Source organism: Trichechus manatus, unplaced genomic scaffold (genome assembly GCF_000243295.1).
Source record: "Trichechus manatus latirostris isolate Lorelei unplaced genomic scaffold, TriManLat1.0 scaffold00145, whole genome shotgun sequence".
NCBI classification, from domain to species: domain Eukaryota; kingdom Metazoa; phylum Chordata; class Mammalia; order Sirenia; family Trichechidae; genus Trichechus; species Trichechus manatus.
The window spans coordinates 5,231,914-5,249,576 of record NW_004444081.1 but is presented as its reverse complement, the minus strand read 5'-3'; the positions used below and the strand labels follow the sequence as shown (position 1 = coordinate 5,249,576).

Genomic DNA, 17,663 nt, shown 5'->3' with positions numbered 1-17,663 from the left:
GACTTTCTAGAGGCACCGTTATAAGAGTCTCACCTCCTAGTCTCTTCAGCAAATATTTACGTCCAACACAGTGTTTGTTGGCAAACATATAAACCCCGATGAATCCTGATGGGATTGTGGGTGTTAATTTGACAGGATTAGTTTGGTACTATCTCGGCATTCCCTAATCATACTTCACTAAACGTCCTTGTTCCTGTGGAGTACTCAGAGGCGCTGTACACACAGACACAAACACGTAGTGGGAACCAAGGCACCATTCCATTAATACATAACCCTTAGTGCGGGGACAGGTTGATTTGGAATAAGCAGCTTAGGCTCAAGGCCTTAGTGGGGACTCCTAGGCCTGCTTCCTCTTCCCCAAATCTAAACCTTCGAACCAGTGTGCATAGGCGTGCCTACAGGGGATGAGAGAGGCATAAAAATGACCAGATCTGCAGAGCGGCACCTGACCTCATATGTTCAAGCAGCCTGCTCTTCAGAGGACCTGTAAAGGAACAAGAGACAGAGCAAGGCCTTGCAGGACCTTGTGCGTCCTACCTGTTGAATGGCCCCCTCTGGAAATGTACATTTTTGGGGACCTGGGCCTTGCTGTTAGGAGGCAGAGCCTACCTGAGTCTGAGACTGGGTACACAGGAAAGGCCAAGCATGCGGTTACCTTGTCCGCTAGTGACTGGGCCGTATCCTGGGCTGAGTAATCAGAGCTCACTCCCCCACATGTAGGCGGGGTGTCAATAGTAGGTAATACATAAACCTTTCATGTAGAGTTAAGTTTTAAGTTTGCACCAGCTTTCAAGGGTGTCTGTTCGATGTTGTAGAGACTCCTCTAATGCTTGATAAGTCAACATTTTTCAGGCCTCAAACTAGGACTGTAGGTACCTGAAGTTAAGATTCATATTGATAAGTAATGAGACCTATATATTTCTTATCCCTTTCTCTATCCCCAAAGACCACTGAGTCGTTTTTCCCATGCCTGGCTCCACAGTTAATGATAAATTGAGGACATCATCCCAGAATTTTTCGGTTCTGTGTTTCTCCCAGCCTGATGAGCAGTGCCTGTCCTTGAAGATCATTGTGACTTCCCAGACTGTCGCAGTGGTGGCTCATACTGACCCCTTCTCTTCTTTTCAGGGTTTGGCAGAGAAAATGGTCGTGTGACCATTGAATATTATTCACAACTGAAGACTGTGTGCGTGCAGATGGGCGATATGGAGTCTGCTTTCTGAACGGCTGCAGGGAATCCTGTCCACATGGCCACGTGGAATGCGGAGAATCGGCTCTTTTGACAGAGGCAGTACAACTGAATAGCATTCTCAATCCAGAATTTTGATCGTTTAGGATAAGATAATGGTTCGAGGTTACCCTTTCTCTCTCAGCCATCTTCCTAACTGAAAATGTGCTTAAGTGCTTTTTAGAGAATAATCAATAAAGTTGTGATTTTCCTCAAAACAAATTTCCGTGAAATCTTTAAGAGCCAGCAACAGACTTCTGGAGAAGGACCAGGATTATCCTTCCCTGGATCTGACCCATCAACAGTATTAATTTGCTAGCTCATTTAAAGGAATCATTCTTTCGTAAGCCGCTGGTGGAATCAGTAGTTATGATTTCAGCTCACTGAGAAAGCTGACGGTTGGGATAGAGAGGTGACTAGATAATGGCTGGGGAATAGCCTGTGTGAATGCTGACTTGCTGTATTAAAGCCCTTTGTTTGCATTTAGTGCTGGGATAGAGGGAATCTGCCTCCAGTCTCTTATGACACAGAGTTACTTTTTAAATATACACATTCTTTGTATGCTGATACAATATACTGCAATTAAATCACACTGTTAATCCTTTCAGTTTTATGTTTTGATGACTAGTTTAAACAGAGACTGTTGTCTTTGCTGACTTGGGGTGGCTAGTAAGCAGTGGAGCATGGGGAGTAAATGTACGCATCTTAAGGTTACAGACAGAGGACAGGGCTGAAATGAAAAGTATAAGGCGGAGGGATTTGAGTTTTCTTTGCAGCAAAGACAGAGGGCAGGTTTCACTTGCTGTGATGAGCGTAACTTACGGCCCATGTAAGCGGTTAGGCTTCCTGACCTTCCCCAGCCCTGATCCGCAGTGCAGGTCCTTGACGAGCTCTCAGGTCGTTGTGACTTTCCAGACTATTGCAGTGCTGCCCCACCCCGACCCTTTCTCTCCCTTTCAGGTCATTAGTTTATATATAATAGCTTATATAGTTTAATTCAGAGGTGAGGGATGATTGTAGTTAGTGCCTGTGTGTGATTATGCATTATAATAGGCTAATACTTTGCTTTTAGCATATGAAAAAATTGTTCCTCACGGCCTTTCTTGGCGTTTATTTGCAGAGGGCACATATGTGGTAGTGAGCAAGGCCAGCAGAATTCCATCACCCTGTGTCTCAGGTGGTCCCTGGGCGACTTGAGGAGTTGGCTGGGAGAAGACAGGTTTCTGGCTGTCTCTCTAAACAGGCAACAGAGAAAGGGAACCAGCATTGGAGTGCTTGCTGTATTGCTACACGCCTTCTCACTTAGAGCACAGTCTGCCAAAGGAAGGGACTGTGTTCCTGCTTTTCAGATGAAGAAGCGAGAAGCGGAGATTTAGAGAAGTCCGGGTCTTCAAGTCAGTAAGTTGAGCAGGATTCAAACCCAGGCGTGTGGGACCCCGAAGCCTGTGCTTTGTCTTACCTTTCCCTGTTCCGGACCCTAACCGAGCATGGTCCACAGTGTGTTCCAGGGCGTCATTAGCTATTGTGTTTCACAAACTTACCTGATCAGGGAACCTTTTCTGTTAATGAAGCATTTTACGAGAGTAGTAGTATCTACAAAACACACTTTGGGAAACACTGACTTAACTAACAGGCCTTCCTCTGGTTTGGAAGAAGTTGTACTATCTAGCTTAATTCTCCTGGCATCTTTTTTTCTACTATTTTGATTTACTTTTGAGAATTAAGAAGCAGTAAGTGCCCTTCTCCCTCCCTCCCCTATGTAGCCTTACCTCCCAGAGGTCACTGCTGTTGACATTGGTGTGCATGTTTCCTAGGATTCCCTTAAGTTTCCTGGGTCCTGATGAGGTCACCTATAAGCCAGCAGTTGGGCTTCTGGGGCTGAGTAAAAAGGATAAACCTGTCTTCCGAAATGGGTTGGTAATTAAAGCACCCCATGTCCTGGTGCTTTCTTGTCTCCACTTCCTGATTTAAGGATCCAGCTCGGTCCTTTCACGTGTGTTTCAGGATGTCTTTGACAGATTCCCGGGTCAGTGTACTGAAAGATCTTTTTTATTATTACTATTAACTCAAGAAAGAACAATCAGTGCACTTTCATTTTGGCTCACTCCTTTGCAATAGCTGTTAGTCCTGATCTCTGACTTGGATTTTTAGTGACCCCATATAGAAGCAGTCCCTAACTTGGGCAGATCTTGCAATAAAAAAGGAGGCCTCTGGGGCCTTTCTTTATTCTCTGCTGTTGCTTTATTTCTTGCCACAAAGATCCTGTTGCTGCCTGAGAAACCTTGGAAGGGCAAGAATCTGGCAGGATGGAAGGTAAAGTTTACTGAAACCATCCACCCAAGACTTCCATAGGAATGGGAGGATCCTGAGGCCCTCCGTGTTTTACATTACAGTCTCCACCAGTCTCCACCGAAACCCATAGCTCCTCTGAAATGCAAAGGTCTGAGTTTGGCTTTCCTCTGCTATAAAAGTGAGTCTTTGGTTTTTCTTAACACCTGAAGACCCATCTTAGTCTTTTCAGGGTTTGAGGGGGAAAACATCACAAAGGGGAGAAAGGAGAAGACCTAACAGTTTCTCACTGATGCTGTGAAAACTATAAGAAAATCAGCAGTGAGTGATCTTTTAATATAAATAAGATTACATCATGCTCTTGCTTTAAACCCTACTCTGGCTTTTAGTAGCAGGTAGAACAAAATCTAAACTCACCTGGCCATCAGCGTGCTGCGATCCCATCTTGCACCACTCTCCCTGTTCGTTACTCTGCCAGCTTGTTCTTGCCTCAGAGACCTTAGTGCTTGCTGTCCCTCTTCCTCTCAGAGCGTGATCCCCCCGGATCTTCACCTCGTAGGCTCCTTAAAGCCAAAAGCTAAAAATTCACCTCCTTAAAGCTAAAGCGGAGTCCCTGGGTGGTACAGATGGTTAAGCACTTGACTGCTAACCCAAAAGGTTGGCAATTCCAACCTACCCAGAGGCACGTCGGGAGACAGGCTTGGTGATCTGCTTCCTAACGGTCACAGCCTTGAAAACCCTGTGGAGCGCAGTTCTAGTGTGCACACTTGGGGTTGCCTTGAGTCAGAACTGACTCGACGGCTACTAACAACAAAGCTAAAGTAGCCACACGCGCCTTACCCCACTCCCCGCTTTCTTCACTTCAAAGCAGTTATCGCTGTCTGAGGTTGTTTACATGCTTGTCTTCCCCAACGAGAATGTAAATGCTAAAGGCTGTAACTGTCGAGTCACTGGACCCATAGTAAGTATGCAATGTTTGAATAAATGGATGGGTTACAAGGGCAAAGTGCAGCCCCGGGACCAACAGCTTCCACTAGTGAGAATCTCAGGCCCCACCACGACCTATGAATCAGAATCTGCATTTTAACTGGATCTGCAGGTAATTCACCTGCACGGTAGTTTACCAAGCGCGGCTTTAGAGCAATGATTCTTAGCTCTGGCTGCACATTAGAATTACAGGCAGTCCCTAGGTTATGAACATCCGACTTAAAACTCATACTTGCCCTTTAATGTTAGGTAAATTTGCCCTCACTTTGAACTGTTTGAACCAGCTCCAACTCACAAATTCCTCATCACAGTCACCTCCACTTGTTGCATGTTTATCTTTTAAATCATTGAAAAGGCTTTGAGCCTTTTCTTGCACTAAAATAAGGCTAAATAAGAACTGTATGCACCTGTTTCAACTTACCTACATAATTTGACTTAAAGACACAGGAACGGATCTTGTTCGTAACCTGGGGGACTGCCTGTACCGGGCTTTGAAGATACTGAGATTTTAATTCCATTCCTCTGTGGTATGGCCTAGTTACCTGGAGTCTTAAAAGCTCCCCAGGTGAATTTAATGGGCAGCCACGGTTGAGAACCACTGCTTTAGAGCTGTGCTAGCCAAATACAGTAGCCACTAGCCACGTGTGGCTGTTTAAATAAAAAATTTAGCTCCTTCGTCACTTTAGCCACATTTCAAGTACTAAATAGCTACACATGGGCAGTGGTTACTGTATTGGACAGTGCAGATGTAGAGCATTTGTATCATGGCAGAAAGTTCTGTTGGACAGTGCTGCTTAAGGGGTAAGGAACTGAGACTGCTCGGTTTCCAGTAGAGCTGAGAGAGAATCCTTGGAGGCAAGTGCTGTTCAGGATGAAAAGGGGAGCAGGGCCACCTCTGGGTTCCTTACAGCAAAGAAGGTAACCTGGTTGCTGACTTGATCAAGTGGTGCTTCTGAAGTTACACCAGCAGGCGACTCCAGTGCTACCACACCTTGTGCTGGACCCTGAGCCCAGCCTTTGCCATGGCCTCGGAAGCACCATGCTAGGCACTGCACATGCATCATCTCACTTGATCCTCAAGAACGTTATAGGTAAGTATCATCACTATCCTCAGTTTACAGCTGGGCAGACTGAGGGGTAAGGGGGTTAATAAACTTGCCCAAGGGCACACAGCTGCCTGCAGGTGGGGACATGTATAGTATCAATAAATCTATAACAATTTAGAAGGTGTTTCCCTGTGGAGATCAACTGACTGTTTGAAATGCCAGTGAATTAGCAGTTCATGGTGGAAGTACTTGTGTCAGTACTTGCTCTACTAGACAAAGGAAGTTAACAAACTGTAGCTCGTCAGACAGGCTTATTCTCTGTAGCAGCGGCTTACAAACTGCATTCTGCCAAGCTCTAGGGTTCCCTGGAGGTGCTGTAAGTGGGAGAACCAGGAAATTGAAAAGGCAGAATTCTGGGTCCCCCCTTCAACCACAGAACTCTGTATGTATTGGGGTTCCTTGTAAGACTTGATCTGAGCCCATTCTGTAAAAGCAAAATGACAAAGACTGATCATATCACTTTGAAAAGTGTATCCTGTTAAGACTTAAAGGTGAACAACCATCTCCAAGTCTTCCCTGACGCCTGTGATCTGTACAATGAGAAAGGAAACCCTAACGAGCTCTCCGTTCCCTTTATGTGCATTTCTTATATGCAGAAAACCTAACCAAAACCCCACCACAAAACTAACTAAAAAATGAGCTGATTACAATTTTTAATTATTTTTTCAAGTCAGGACCAAAAAAAACAAACACCCCCTCCCCCCCCCACACACACAAAACCACCATCATCACCATTATTTTGTAAAAGGGCATTTTAATGTCAAAAGTTTCAGTTAGTGCTTTATGGAAAAGTCATTTTTTGTATTTTGCCCTACAGTAGGGAAATTGCTCGTGGACACACACTGGAGTGTACACTGATCTAGTCTGTCTGTCTCATTAGATGCCCGAGAGCTCCAGGTGGTCATCTGGCCAGGGTCCCCCCTCTTCGGGGCAGAGCACAGCACCTGTCTGTAAATGCCTCATCTCTCTTAAGCCGTAGAGTGGCAAGATGGGAAAAGCCTGGATTTTACAGTCAGACGTGGGGTCAATGCCATCTGTAATCCCCTTACAGAGGCATTTGCCCTGTTGGTGTTGTGCTTAAGAGCTTGGCCGCTAATCAAAAAGTTGAGAGTTCAAATCCACTAGCTGCTCCTTGGAAACCCTACGCAGTTCTGCTCTGTACTCGACTCTATGGCAATGGGTTTTGGTTTGGAAACCCTGGTGGTGTAGCAGTTAAAAGCTATGACTGCTAACCAAAAGGTCAACAGTTTGAATCCACCAGGCGCTCCTTGGAAACCCTATGGGGCAGTTCTACTCTGTTCTTTAGGGTCACTATGAGTCGGAATTGACTTGACGGCAACAGATACGGTATGGTAATCCTTACAGGCTACTGAGCACTTCAAATGTGGTCACTGTGTGAATGAAGAATTGATTTATTTAAATTTTGTTAATTTAAAATTAAATAGCCACATGTAGCTAATGACTACTGTACTGGACCACCTAGGTCTAGACACTGTACTTCTGTTAACACAGTTACGGCCACATTAGCTTTTGGAGCCGCTATCTCACGTGCCAACTTGCGTTGTTCTCCAAGTCTCTCATGTTTGTCGTAAGCAATCCTTCCCTATTTGTGACTTCCCTGTGACTGGGTCCTTGTGTCCAAAGGGAGAAGTTACCTTCATCTCCAAGTTTCATCTTAAATTTAGCCTATTGCTTTCGTCTACAGAGATTTAAAAAACTCCTGTTATCCTACGTATTAGTAGCAAATGATAATTTTATCCCCTAACTGTAACTAAAAGATTTTCCTTCTCTGAACCCCCGTTTCTTACCATTGTGGCATAAGTGTGAACGTAACTACCACACATAAGACTTTTTCCCACCTTCACATACCCAGCAGGGTGAGGAGTACTCAACATGGGTGTCTTCTTGCTCGTGTAGTAGGGACAGGCCGCTCATGTTTAGGTAGAGACTCAAAAAAATAAATAAAAAAGAAGTTATATAGTCAGGAGGTTTAGGTATGAGGATGACACCAGATAGGTTTTATTCTATTTAGAAAAACAAAATTGGAAATTAAGTCATTCAAAACAAATGAGAGTTTTTAAACCCCTATAATTCTTTAATGGCAGTGTTGGGACCCACTGCCCAAGCCAGTTTTAACCCAGCCGAGATGCTGGAAAGCAGAACACACAGTTGTGCCCATCAAGGCAATGAGGGCAATGAACGACACGCCTCCTCGATTCCGCTTGCGTGGTTCTGAAAAAGCAGAAAGAGCAGAAGTCACCGGAGATGCTCTAGAATGATGATGCCTTCAATACTCAAGCCCAGCCTTAACTGGTTAGTCAACTCTAACGTAAAGCTGTCCATGTGTCAGGTACTGCATGCAAAGTAATTTGCCCAATAGTACTGCTGGTCCTTAGACAATTAGGGGATAATAATTAGAGCAACTCTGTTCTGGGACCCTTCAGAAGGGAGTGTTTACCTCTTCTTCGATGAAGAATATATAGCTAAAAAAAGAGTTCCGCCTTCTCTCTGGTGAACATGCCACTTAATAGTCGTTAGGTAAGTGTCTCGGAGGCGCAAACAGTTAAGCGCTCAAGTACTAGCAAGTTGGCAGTCTAAACCCACTCAGAGGCTCCTGGGAAGACAGGCCTGGACATCTGCTTCCAAAGGGTCACAGCCTTGAAAATCCTATGGAGCAGTTCTATTCTGCACACATGGGGTCGCCATGAGTCAGAATTGACTCCAGGGCCACTAACAACAACACAGTGGTTAGGAGCAACGGCTCTGGAGTCAGACTGCCTGGGTTGAAATGCTTGCCTACTAGTTTATATTAAGTGGCTCTGTGACCTTGAGCCCTAATCTTTCTAAGCCCCAGTTTCCTCATCTATAAAATGGGATAATACTATCTATATCATAGAAATGTAAGAATAGCATATGCAAAGTTTTTAGAACAGCAATTGTCACATAGAAAATGCTCAATAAAAATTATTTTTGTTCTATTCAAAGGTTAATAAAAGAAAGAAAATAATAGACCTTTCACCTAAATATCAAGCTATTTTACCCCTTCCTCAAAGCCCTGCTAAAAAGAAAAATACGGTAGTGTAAGATTTTAAATGTGTTTTCTTGGTAGCTGTCACTATGTACTTACCTCCTGTGTAATAGCCATAAGCATAAAGAACTCGTCCAACAATCCAAGCCAAGCCCAAACCAGAAACTATACGCTAAAATAAAAGGACTATGTTAGTATCTGCATTCAAGAAACAAGGAAACCTTTACTAACACCTACAGTTGATTACACAATGTTTTAGCCAAAAGTTAATTAATTTCATGGATACGGTAAAATACTCCCTGCCAAAGTTAAGGTCCAATTAAGTTATCTGTTCTAGTCAGGAAAATCAAAGATCTGCAATTCTTCACGGGCCTGGGAACAGAGGACTGGTCTTCTAGAGGGTGGGATGGAAGGAACCCTGACTTGTCCTGGGCAACACAAAGCACTACTGCCCAAGAGGAGAGGCCAGCCTGGGGCCTATGGGAAGCCGAGAAGGAAACTGACCAACAGTCAAGACCAGGGGGAACCCAAACATGAGATGTACTGCCACCCCAGCTGCTGTCTGTTGCATTATCTCCAGTGAAGCTGCCCTGGAAAGGGCTCTAAGCAGCTTGCTGTAGCCTGCACACAGGTGTGGGTCCCCCTAGAAAAGACTGGGAGTGTATCATCCTGTGAACCTCGGCTGTGCAGACTGGGCAGAAGGCTCCCTGTTCCCAGCACCCTTGAGAAGAGGGAGCAGAAACTTACGCAATGAAGAAACCTCCCATTTGGGCACCATCTTGGGTTACCCATTTTGTCGAAAGGAGTAAGAGGGTGTGTGAGAACGTGAAAGATGATGCATCACCTTCCCCAAGGGCCTTTCCAATTTAGTAGTGGTATCGGTGGTAAAGTTACTATTTAAGGATTTTTGTCTGTTTAGTTGATTTTGGGTAAAGTTAAGTATCAGTAGGAGTACAAAATAACTAAAAACCCCAGTCCTTTAAGTCATTATTGACAAACTCTATAGTCTCTGCCAGGCCGTTCCTTACTATAACGCTGCATAATTACTGTCCCCCTAGGAATGATGGTTAGGTACTTGTCCTCAGAGTCATTTTTAGAGTAGTTTTAAGAACTAAGCAGGAGAAACATGATCTGGGGAAGGGGGACCGACGGGGTGGGGTGGACACCAGATGATGCCTAACTTCGATTTAGGTGATGCCCTCATCTCCTGCTCTCTGCCCCCTCACTCCACTGAGGCCCAGCTGGCCTTTCCACTGTTGGCCAAACAGGCCAGGCAAGCTCCTGCCTCAGGGCCTTTGTCTTTGCTCTTCCGCCTAGAAAACGTCTGCAGAAACCTGCAGCACCTGCTTCCTTACCTTTAAGTTTTGCTTAATTGCCACCTTCTCAGCAAGGCCCTTCCTAGCCACTGTATTTAAAACTGTCCCCCCCCCCCCCAGTGCTCCCTAGTCCCTCTTCCCTGCTCTGTTTTCCTCCGTGGCACTTACCGCCATCTAACATACTACATCACGGGAGAAAGATGTGGAGGCTGCTTCCGTAAAGATTTACAGCCTTGGAAACCCTATAGGGTCACTATGAGTTGTAACTGACACCAAAGGGTTTTTTTTTTTTTTTTTTTTAAACATTCTACATAATTTGTTTATGCGGTTGTTTGCCCATGTCCCCTAACTAAAAGGCAGGTTCCACGTGACCAGGTGTCTTTGTTGTGTTCACTGCTGTAAACCCAGGTGATCAGTGAATGCTTGCCGCACGAATGAATGCATGTGGCAAATGAAAACTCTTACAGACATGAACTTCCTGGGATCAGACAGCCCTGAATTTAAATACAGATTTTCTACTCTAAAGCTATCTGACCTCGTGAAAGTTACAGAATATCCAAGAGGCTTTCTTTACCTGTGAAAATGAGAACATTTTACCTACTTTAGAGAACTTTGTAAGAAGAAACTGAATGAAATCCTGTTGAATATGTGGTACCTAGACATTAAAAATGGTCCTTAATGTTCATTTCCTTCCTTCCTCCCTGACAGTAGCTCAATGAACTGAAGTCAAATAGATGAAAACTCAGTGGGAAAACTTACCGGGTGGTAAACACCTCCAACAGCTAGAAAAAATAAGAAGGAAGGATACACTTCCAACCTGGAATAGACAGAAAGAAACTTTTTTAAAAAAATGCCCCATTTAAGTATGCCTAAGGCAGTGGTTAAGAGTTCAGCTGCTAACTAAAAGGTTAGCAATTTGAATCCACCAGGTGCTCCTTGGAAACCCTATGAGGCAGTTCTGTTCTGTCCTGTAGGGTTGCTATGAGTCAGTCGACTCAACGGCAACGAGTTTGGTTTTTTTTTTTTGGTATATGTAGAAGAGGAGCACTAGTGGCTCAGTGATAAGCTCTGGGCTGCTAACGGGTTTGAACCTCCAGCTGCTCTGTGCAGTGGCGTCACTAGGTTGGTGTCACCCAATGTGGTAACTCATGGTGTCACCACCACCCCCCACAGCGGCCCCACCCTGCTCCACCCATGGCGGAGCACCCTGCTGCACAGCGCTATCCCCCTGTGGCTCGCCGCAGCTCCTCCCTTCTCCCATTGGCCAAGGTGGAGACTCTTCTGTCCACCCAGTGGCGGGTGCTGCAGCTGGGCCACACACACCCTGACTGGCAGGTGAAGGGGTGGGGGGGCTGCCACCACAGACACTGGGGTCATTTTGGTGTCACCCTCTCACAGTGTCAGGGGGTACAGTCTGCACTCCCCTAGTGATGCCACTGGCTCAGCAGGAGAAAGATGTGGCAGTCTGCTTCCATAAAGATTAGTGCCTTGGAAACTCTGTGGGGTAGTTATACTATGTCTTGTAGGATCGCTGAGTTGGAATCCACTCAATGGCAATGGGTTTGGTTTTGTTATGTAGAACTAAGGAGCACAAACTGTTAATGCACTTGGCTGCTAACTGAAAGGCTGGAAGTTTGAGTCCAGCAAGAGGCAACTTGGAAGAAAGGCCTGGAGATCTACTTCCCAAAAATCAGCCACTGAACACTCTATGGAGCACAGTTCTACTCTGACACACATGGGATCACCATGAGTTGGAATTGACATGATGGCAATTGGTAGCAGTGGTAGGTACACAAAACTAAGAGCCCTTTACATTCTCACTTGCCAAGTTAGAACTCAAGAGTAAAATAAACATTGATTGGTGGGTGAAGACCAGGCCACAATGATCCAACATCTTGCTCTGCATGTGACTAGAGGTAATTCAGAATGCCTGAGTGAAGGGACCTCGACTCTACTAAACGGATGAGGATGGTCTTAGCAAATCGGAGTGGGTTTCCTTAAAGACCTCAAAACCGCTACATGCCCTAGGGCGACGAGATTCCCCAGCAGTTTACAGGGCATGCTACAAATAGCGAAGGGCAATGCAACATTAAAAGACATTTTTGAAAAGATTACCCCAAATCCCACCATTCTGAAAACTCATTTTTGCTTAATTAAAATCTGTTCACGTGCATAATTTCTTATTACAGTTTTAACAAAGTGCCTGTGACTGTCATATTGCTGTTACTCAGCAAATACAGAGCCCAGATGCTGAGCTGCTGGGCAGGATGCAGTGCTCATGAAACACCCACTCTGCAGATGTCTTTGGTAGCCAGCAGGGCCAGCACTCACGTGTTCTGGTGGGCTCGCTGGATGCAGTTGAAGAGGTGCCCATTTTCTGGGTCCGTGCTGTACATGGTAGGATACTGTTAAATCCAAGTGCATATCGTTAGTTAAGATGGTCGAGAAACATTCAGTGTTGAGTTAGAATCAACCTGCATCTTCTATGGTGTCATTGCTAGATGATCAGTTCAATTTCTGCTTAAATATTTACAGTGACAAGGGTCTCAATACTCAGAAAAAGATTTGATCAGTTCTTATTAAATATCCAGTAAAATAAGAACGTTATAACCGAAAGGTTGGAGGTTCAAGTCCACCAGAGGCACTTAAGAAGAAAGGCCCGGTGATCTATTTCTGAAAAATCAGCCATTGAAAACTCCATGGAGCACAGTTTTACTCCGAAAAACACTGTGAGTCAGAATCGACTCGACAGCAGTTGGTGGTGGTGGTCACTGGTGGTCGTGGAGTAAAGAATGCATGTCTCTGCTGTTAGCTGGGCAAGGAACAGAGGCAGCTTGGCCAAACTCAAGGCTGTTCACTGATGTTTAGATGCATTACAAAGACCCCACAGGGAAATAGCTCCATCCCAAGAGTCATCAGATACATCTTTGTAAAGATTTCCATTAATGGGAGAAGAGAAATTGAATGTGTGAGAATTTAAATGTCTAAGTGTCCATTAAAAAAAAAAAAAAAAGGAAACTGCATTATGAAAACTTTAAAAGAGGTTAGGGAGTCTAATTATAAGTTGCTAAATAGAAATAGACAATTAAAATTGCTCACCAGGGACAACTTCAGTAATTATCCCTTCTAGAGAAGCTAGAACTAAAGGAAGTATTGATAGACCTCCTCCCTGTGCCTCACATCCAAGCCCAGGCCAAACCTCAGTACCATGTATTCTTCTGTAGTTGGAAAACAGGAAAATCAGCTTAAGAAATCCCTTTCTGAGTGATACACCAGGAAACAATGTTGCTACTTAACCCTCTTCAGAAAATACCACCCTTCCTAGCAAATAGCTCTAGCCAAAAAACACCGCTGTGATTCCAGCATGCCTTGCCTTTCTATAGAAGTCCCTGGGTGGTGCAAATGGTTAAGTGCTAACTACTAACCAAAAGGCTGGCAGTTCAAACCCACCCAGAGGTACCTCAGAACTATCTCCCAGCAGGGCCTGTATTTCTTGCCTCTTTTCTGCCACAAAAGGACAGAGTTTCTTATAGGTACAGTTCTTAAATTGCCACGGCTGAGAACTAGCTACTCAGCTCTCCCTCCAAGCCGGTGGCCCCAGACAAGCCTACAAAACAGCGGCGTGTGCTCCCACTCACCTCCACCTTGTACTTCTTGCGGGCCTTAGAGACATTGATGGCTAGATGAGTTACCATTATGAAGCTGGCGGCACCAGTTAGAAGCACGAAGCCATATTCCTTAGAGAGGACAGTCATCTTGGCTCTGTGTAAGAAAGAATATCACGTTAGGGCACCAACCCCGGCATGGCGGGCACTGCGCTGCGTGGGGCCTCAAACAGCGTAATGCTTTATTACCAGCAAACGTATCCACAGACCAAAAGCAGACAGGAGTTAATCTGAGGATTCTCAGAGCTAGTTGGAGATGTTACTGCATATCACAAAACAGAATTAAACAACTATTCATTCACAATATATACACAGAGTACATGATCATATCACCTTTTGTACCGGGGTTCTTTTGATCAACACTGTATTTATGAGATTTATCTATACTGTTGCAGTAGTTGTTGCTATACAATGATACAGCCCCTAAAAACCAGGTTTTTGAAAAAACGTTTAACACGGCAAAGTGGTAAAGAATATATTAGATGACCAAACAAAAAATAAGAAGCAGGGTACAAAACAGCATACACACAATGATTCTACACTGTGTGCGTGCATGTGTGTGTGTGTGTGTGTGTGTGTGTGTGTGTGTGTGGCAGCATACACACAATGATTTACACTGTGTGTGTGTGACAGCATACACACGATTCTACACTGTGTGTGACAGCATACAATGATTCTACACTGTGTGTGTGTGTGTGACAGCATACACAATGATTCTACACTGTGTGTGACAGCATACACAATGATTCTACACTGTGTGTGACAGCATACACACTGATTCTACACTGTGTGTGACAGCATACACACAATGATTCTACACTGCGTGTGACACCATACACACAATGATTCTACACTGCGTGACAGCATACACACAATGATTCTACACCGTGTGTGACAGCATACACACAATGATTCTACACTGTGTGTGACAGCGTACACACAATGATTCTACACTGTGTGTGTGACAGCATACACACAATGATTCTACACTGTGTGTGTGTGACAGCATACACACAATGATTCTACACTGTGTGTGTGTGTCTGTGTTTTGGCATGCAGGGCACTGTGTGGGCAGGACCCTGCGCCCCTCTTCAGTCCTGGGCCACGTGCTGGGTCAGCAGCAGGGACATCACACAGGTAGGGCAAGGCCTGGATCAAGTGCTTTTAAAGCCTGACTGTGCGCCAAGATAAACAACTTCAGGCGGCTCCCAGGAACCCACGCTGCCCATCAAATCATCACTTCAAAACCAGCCCCGTGAAGTGCTGTGATGTCTGCAATTTACTTTGAAATGCACCCATCAATGAAGCTGTAGGCCAGTATAGGAAAATGTTAACTGTGGAATCCAGGTGGTGGCTATACAGATGTTCACCATACTATTTTTTCCACTTTTGTGAATGCTGGAAAATTTTTGTAATAAAATATTTGGGGAAAAAGCTAATTACAGCTTTTTTCTAATGTTCAGGATTCCAGCTATTGTCCTGCTCCAGAAGGAAAAGAGAAAAGGAAAGAAACAGATTGGGCATGAGGAGATAAACCCCGGCAGGCGAAAGGAAGCCCTAGTAATTCTCAGGATGAAATTAGTGCTGTCCTGCCAACCTCTCTGAACGTTAATATCCAGATGTAAGCTGGGTTGGAGCATGGCAGGACATATGGAAACAGCTACAATGCCTCCCTAGATCCTTAACTGACCGCTCTACTTGTACAAGGCAGCCCCAGGTTGCCAGCTCCTGTGTGTGTTCTGCCTTCTGTCTTTTTATTTCCATCCCTGAAAAGTCCATCTGGCTTTATCTCGCCTGTAAGTCTAAGAGGGCCATCCTACTGCAAAGTGTTTCTAGTCATCCTTACACACAACCCAATCAGATGGGAACAATCCTATTTTCCAAAGTGATGCCCAGAGGTTAAGTGATGTTCCCAAGGTCTAAAACAGAAAGTGTCCGAGCTGGGATTCAAATTCAGATTCATTTGGATCCAAAGTCCCCTTTTCAGTCTCCCTGGAAAATTTAGAGCTTAACTGACACTGCATCGGGGCATCTCTCTCAGTATAGAATTTGGGGCAGGAAAGCAACTCAATTCTCTTGAAGTAAGTTTCCCTTAGGTTTGAGAAATACCATTTGGGGCTGACGCCCTTGGTTTGCAGGGACTGCATAATCAGCCATGGGGACAGTGGGAGTGCTGGAGCGGCAAGAGAGGAGGTCTGCAGGAGCGGGGGACACACCTGTGTGGGTGCAGGAGCAAAGCCCTGAAAGCTGTCTCTGGACGCCCTCCCTGACACCACCTCCACTCCCACCAGGTGGGAAGTCCTGCTTCAAAAGTCTATAGCAACCTGTACTTCCCCATGGGTATGACTGGCACTAAAAGAGATAGCAGCCAATTACAGAAACCTCTAAGCTCCTGTGGGAAGCGACCATGCTTGTCCGGCATCCTCCATTCCAAGCACAGAATGGGTGCTCAGCAGACCCGTGTAGAATAAGTGAAGCAAGCTGCAGCTCCAGGTGGCTTTTGGGAACGACCCCCAACTAAGAAGTTCATCACCTGGAACAGCAGAGAATGCCCTTAACCAATCTTAGTTTCCTTTCTTTACCTCAAAAGTATCTACTGAGGAGTTCCGGCAAAATGGCACTCTAGGCAGAAGCACCATGCCGTCCCTCCACAGCAAAGATCTGAAAAACTAAGCCGAACAGAGAATACAACAATCCTGAAACCCTAAAACATTAAATGAAGAGATAAAGAACTCAGCCAAGCACCAAATGGAATGAGAAAACTGACGGAGAATGGAGAGCGAGGAGAGATTCATGCAGAGGTCCCCTACCAGTTAACGCAGCGCAGATCCTCCATCTTGGACTCCTATTGGAGACCAGCAAACGGGGTACGAGAAAGCAGCCTCACAGAGCTTCCAGCGGGAGACAAAATAACCAGTAATTGGTGATATACGCTTTCCCACCCTGCACCCTTCTTCACCCCGACTTGGCCTCCTCTACTTCCCACGGCCACAGTCTCTTGATCAGGAAGCAGCGGCTGCTTGGATTCCACACACCCAAACAGGTGGCTCTTTGAGTGCCATTTGTTGGCTGCTGCTGTTGCTTTCTTTCCGCTTCTTTTTATTTCTTCCTTGTCTCTCCCCACCTCCCCCTCCTTTAGCTCAAGTACCTTGCTCCGTGCACCATCTTTGCTTCTTCCTGAGGGGCTGTAGAGCTCCGGTAATTTGTCATATACACTTTCCCACTTTCTACCCTTCTTCACCCACACTCAGCCCCCTCTGCCTCTCATGGACACAGTCTCTTGTCCAGAAACACCAGCCCGCACTAGCTGGCTCTCTGAGTGCCATCTGTTGGCTGCTAGGGTTGCTTTTTTTTTTTCTGCTTCTTCTGACTTCTTACTTGCCTCTCGCCACCTCCCCCTCCCTTCGCTCAAGTACCTGGCTCGGTGCGCCATCTTTGCTTCTTCCTGAGGGGCTGCGGAGCTCCGTTTGAGTGTGGAGCTGCTTCCCAGTTTGGGCTGCCGCGCTGGTGGGATCCCGGGGCTTTTGTTCGTTTGTTTGTTTTGAATTGTTTGTTTTCTTTTCCTTTTCTTGAGTTGGGAGCCCTTTCTGGCCAGGCCGAACTGCGTGGCAGGGAGACTCCGTTTCAGCTTCCACAGACATGCAGAGGGATCCCTGAGAGGATTTCTTTTTACGTTGTTTTTTTTTTTTTTTTTCTGTTTCTTTGGGGGCCTTTTTTTTTGTTGTTGTTTTTTAAATTTGTTTTTTCTTTTTCCTCTTTTACCCTTTTTGTCTTTCTTCATTGCTCAGATTCTCACCTCTCTATATCTTCCTCTTCTTTCTGTTCCCCGAATACCTGGCACTGTATACCTCTACGCCTTCTAGCCAGGCTGTACTGCAACCCCTGAGAGCGACTTCCCCAGACCTCATAGCTGCACTGGTGGGATCCCTGGGAACTCTGCGGTTCTTTAACCTTTCTGATTCTTATTTATTCATTCTTTTCTTTTCTTCCTCCTCCCCTTTCTGTTTTTCTCCATTTCATAGTCTTTCATCTCTCCACTCCAAT

General features: G+C 45.3%; 2 protein-coding genes across 4 annotated transcripts in view; one reads left to right on the top strand and one right to left on the bottom strand.

Moving 5' to 3' along the window:
- Positions 1-2,089, top strand: part of ALDH9A1 (aldehyde dehydrogenase 9 family member A1) — a 53,458-nt gene extending 51,369 nt beyond the window's left edge. The window contains exon 11 of the mRNA XM_004385766.2: positions 1,129-2,089. Within this exon, the coding sequence (XP_004385823.1) occupies positions 1,129-1,223 (95 nt within the window). The 3' untranslated portion in view covers positions 1,224-2,089. The remainder of the gene's footprint in view (positions 1-1,128) is intronic.
- A 5,510-nt stretch (positions 2,090-7,599) lies between these two features.
- MGST3 (microsomal glutathione S-transferase 3) overlaps positions 7,600-17,663 on the bottom strand; it is a 33,610-nt gene continuing 23,546 nt past the window's right edge. For all 3 annotated transcript variants that reach the window (XM_023740025.1, XM_023740023.1, XM_023740024.1), the window contains exons 2-6: positions 13,593-13,716; positions 12,286-12,359; positions 10,714-10,771; positions 8,738-8,810; positions 7,600-7,842 (exon numbers count right to left, since the gene is read on the bottom strand). In XM_023740025.1, the coding sequence (XP_023595793.1) occupies positions 7,706-7,842; positions 8,738-8,810; positions 10,714-10,771; positions 12,286-12,359; positions 13,593-13,709 (459 nt within the window). In that variant the 5' untranslated portion in view covers positions 13,710-13,716 and the 3' untranslated portion in view covers positions 7,600-7,705. The remainder of the gene's footprint in view (positions 7,843-8,737; positions 8,811-10,713; positions 10,772-12,285; positions 12,360-13,592; positions 13,717-17,663) is intronic.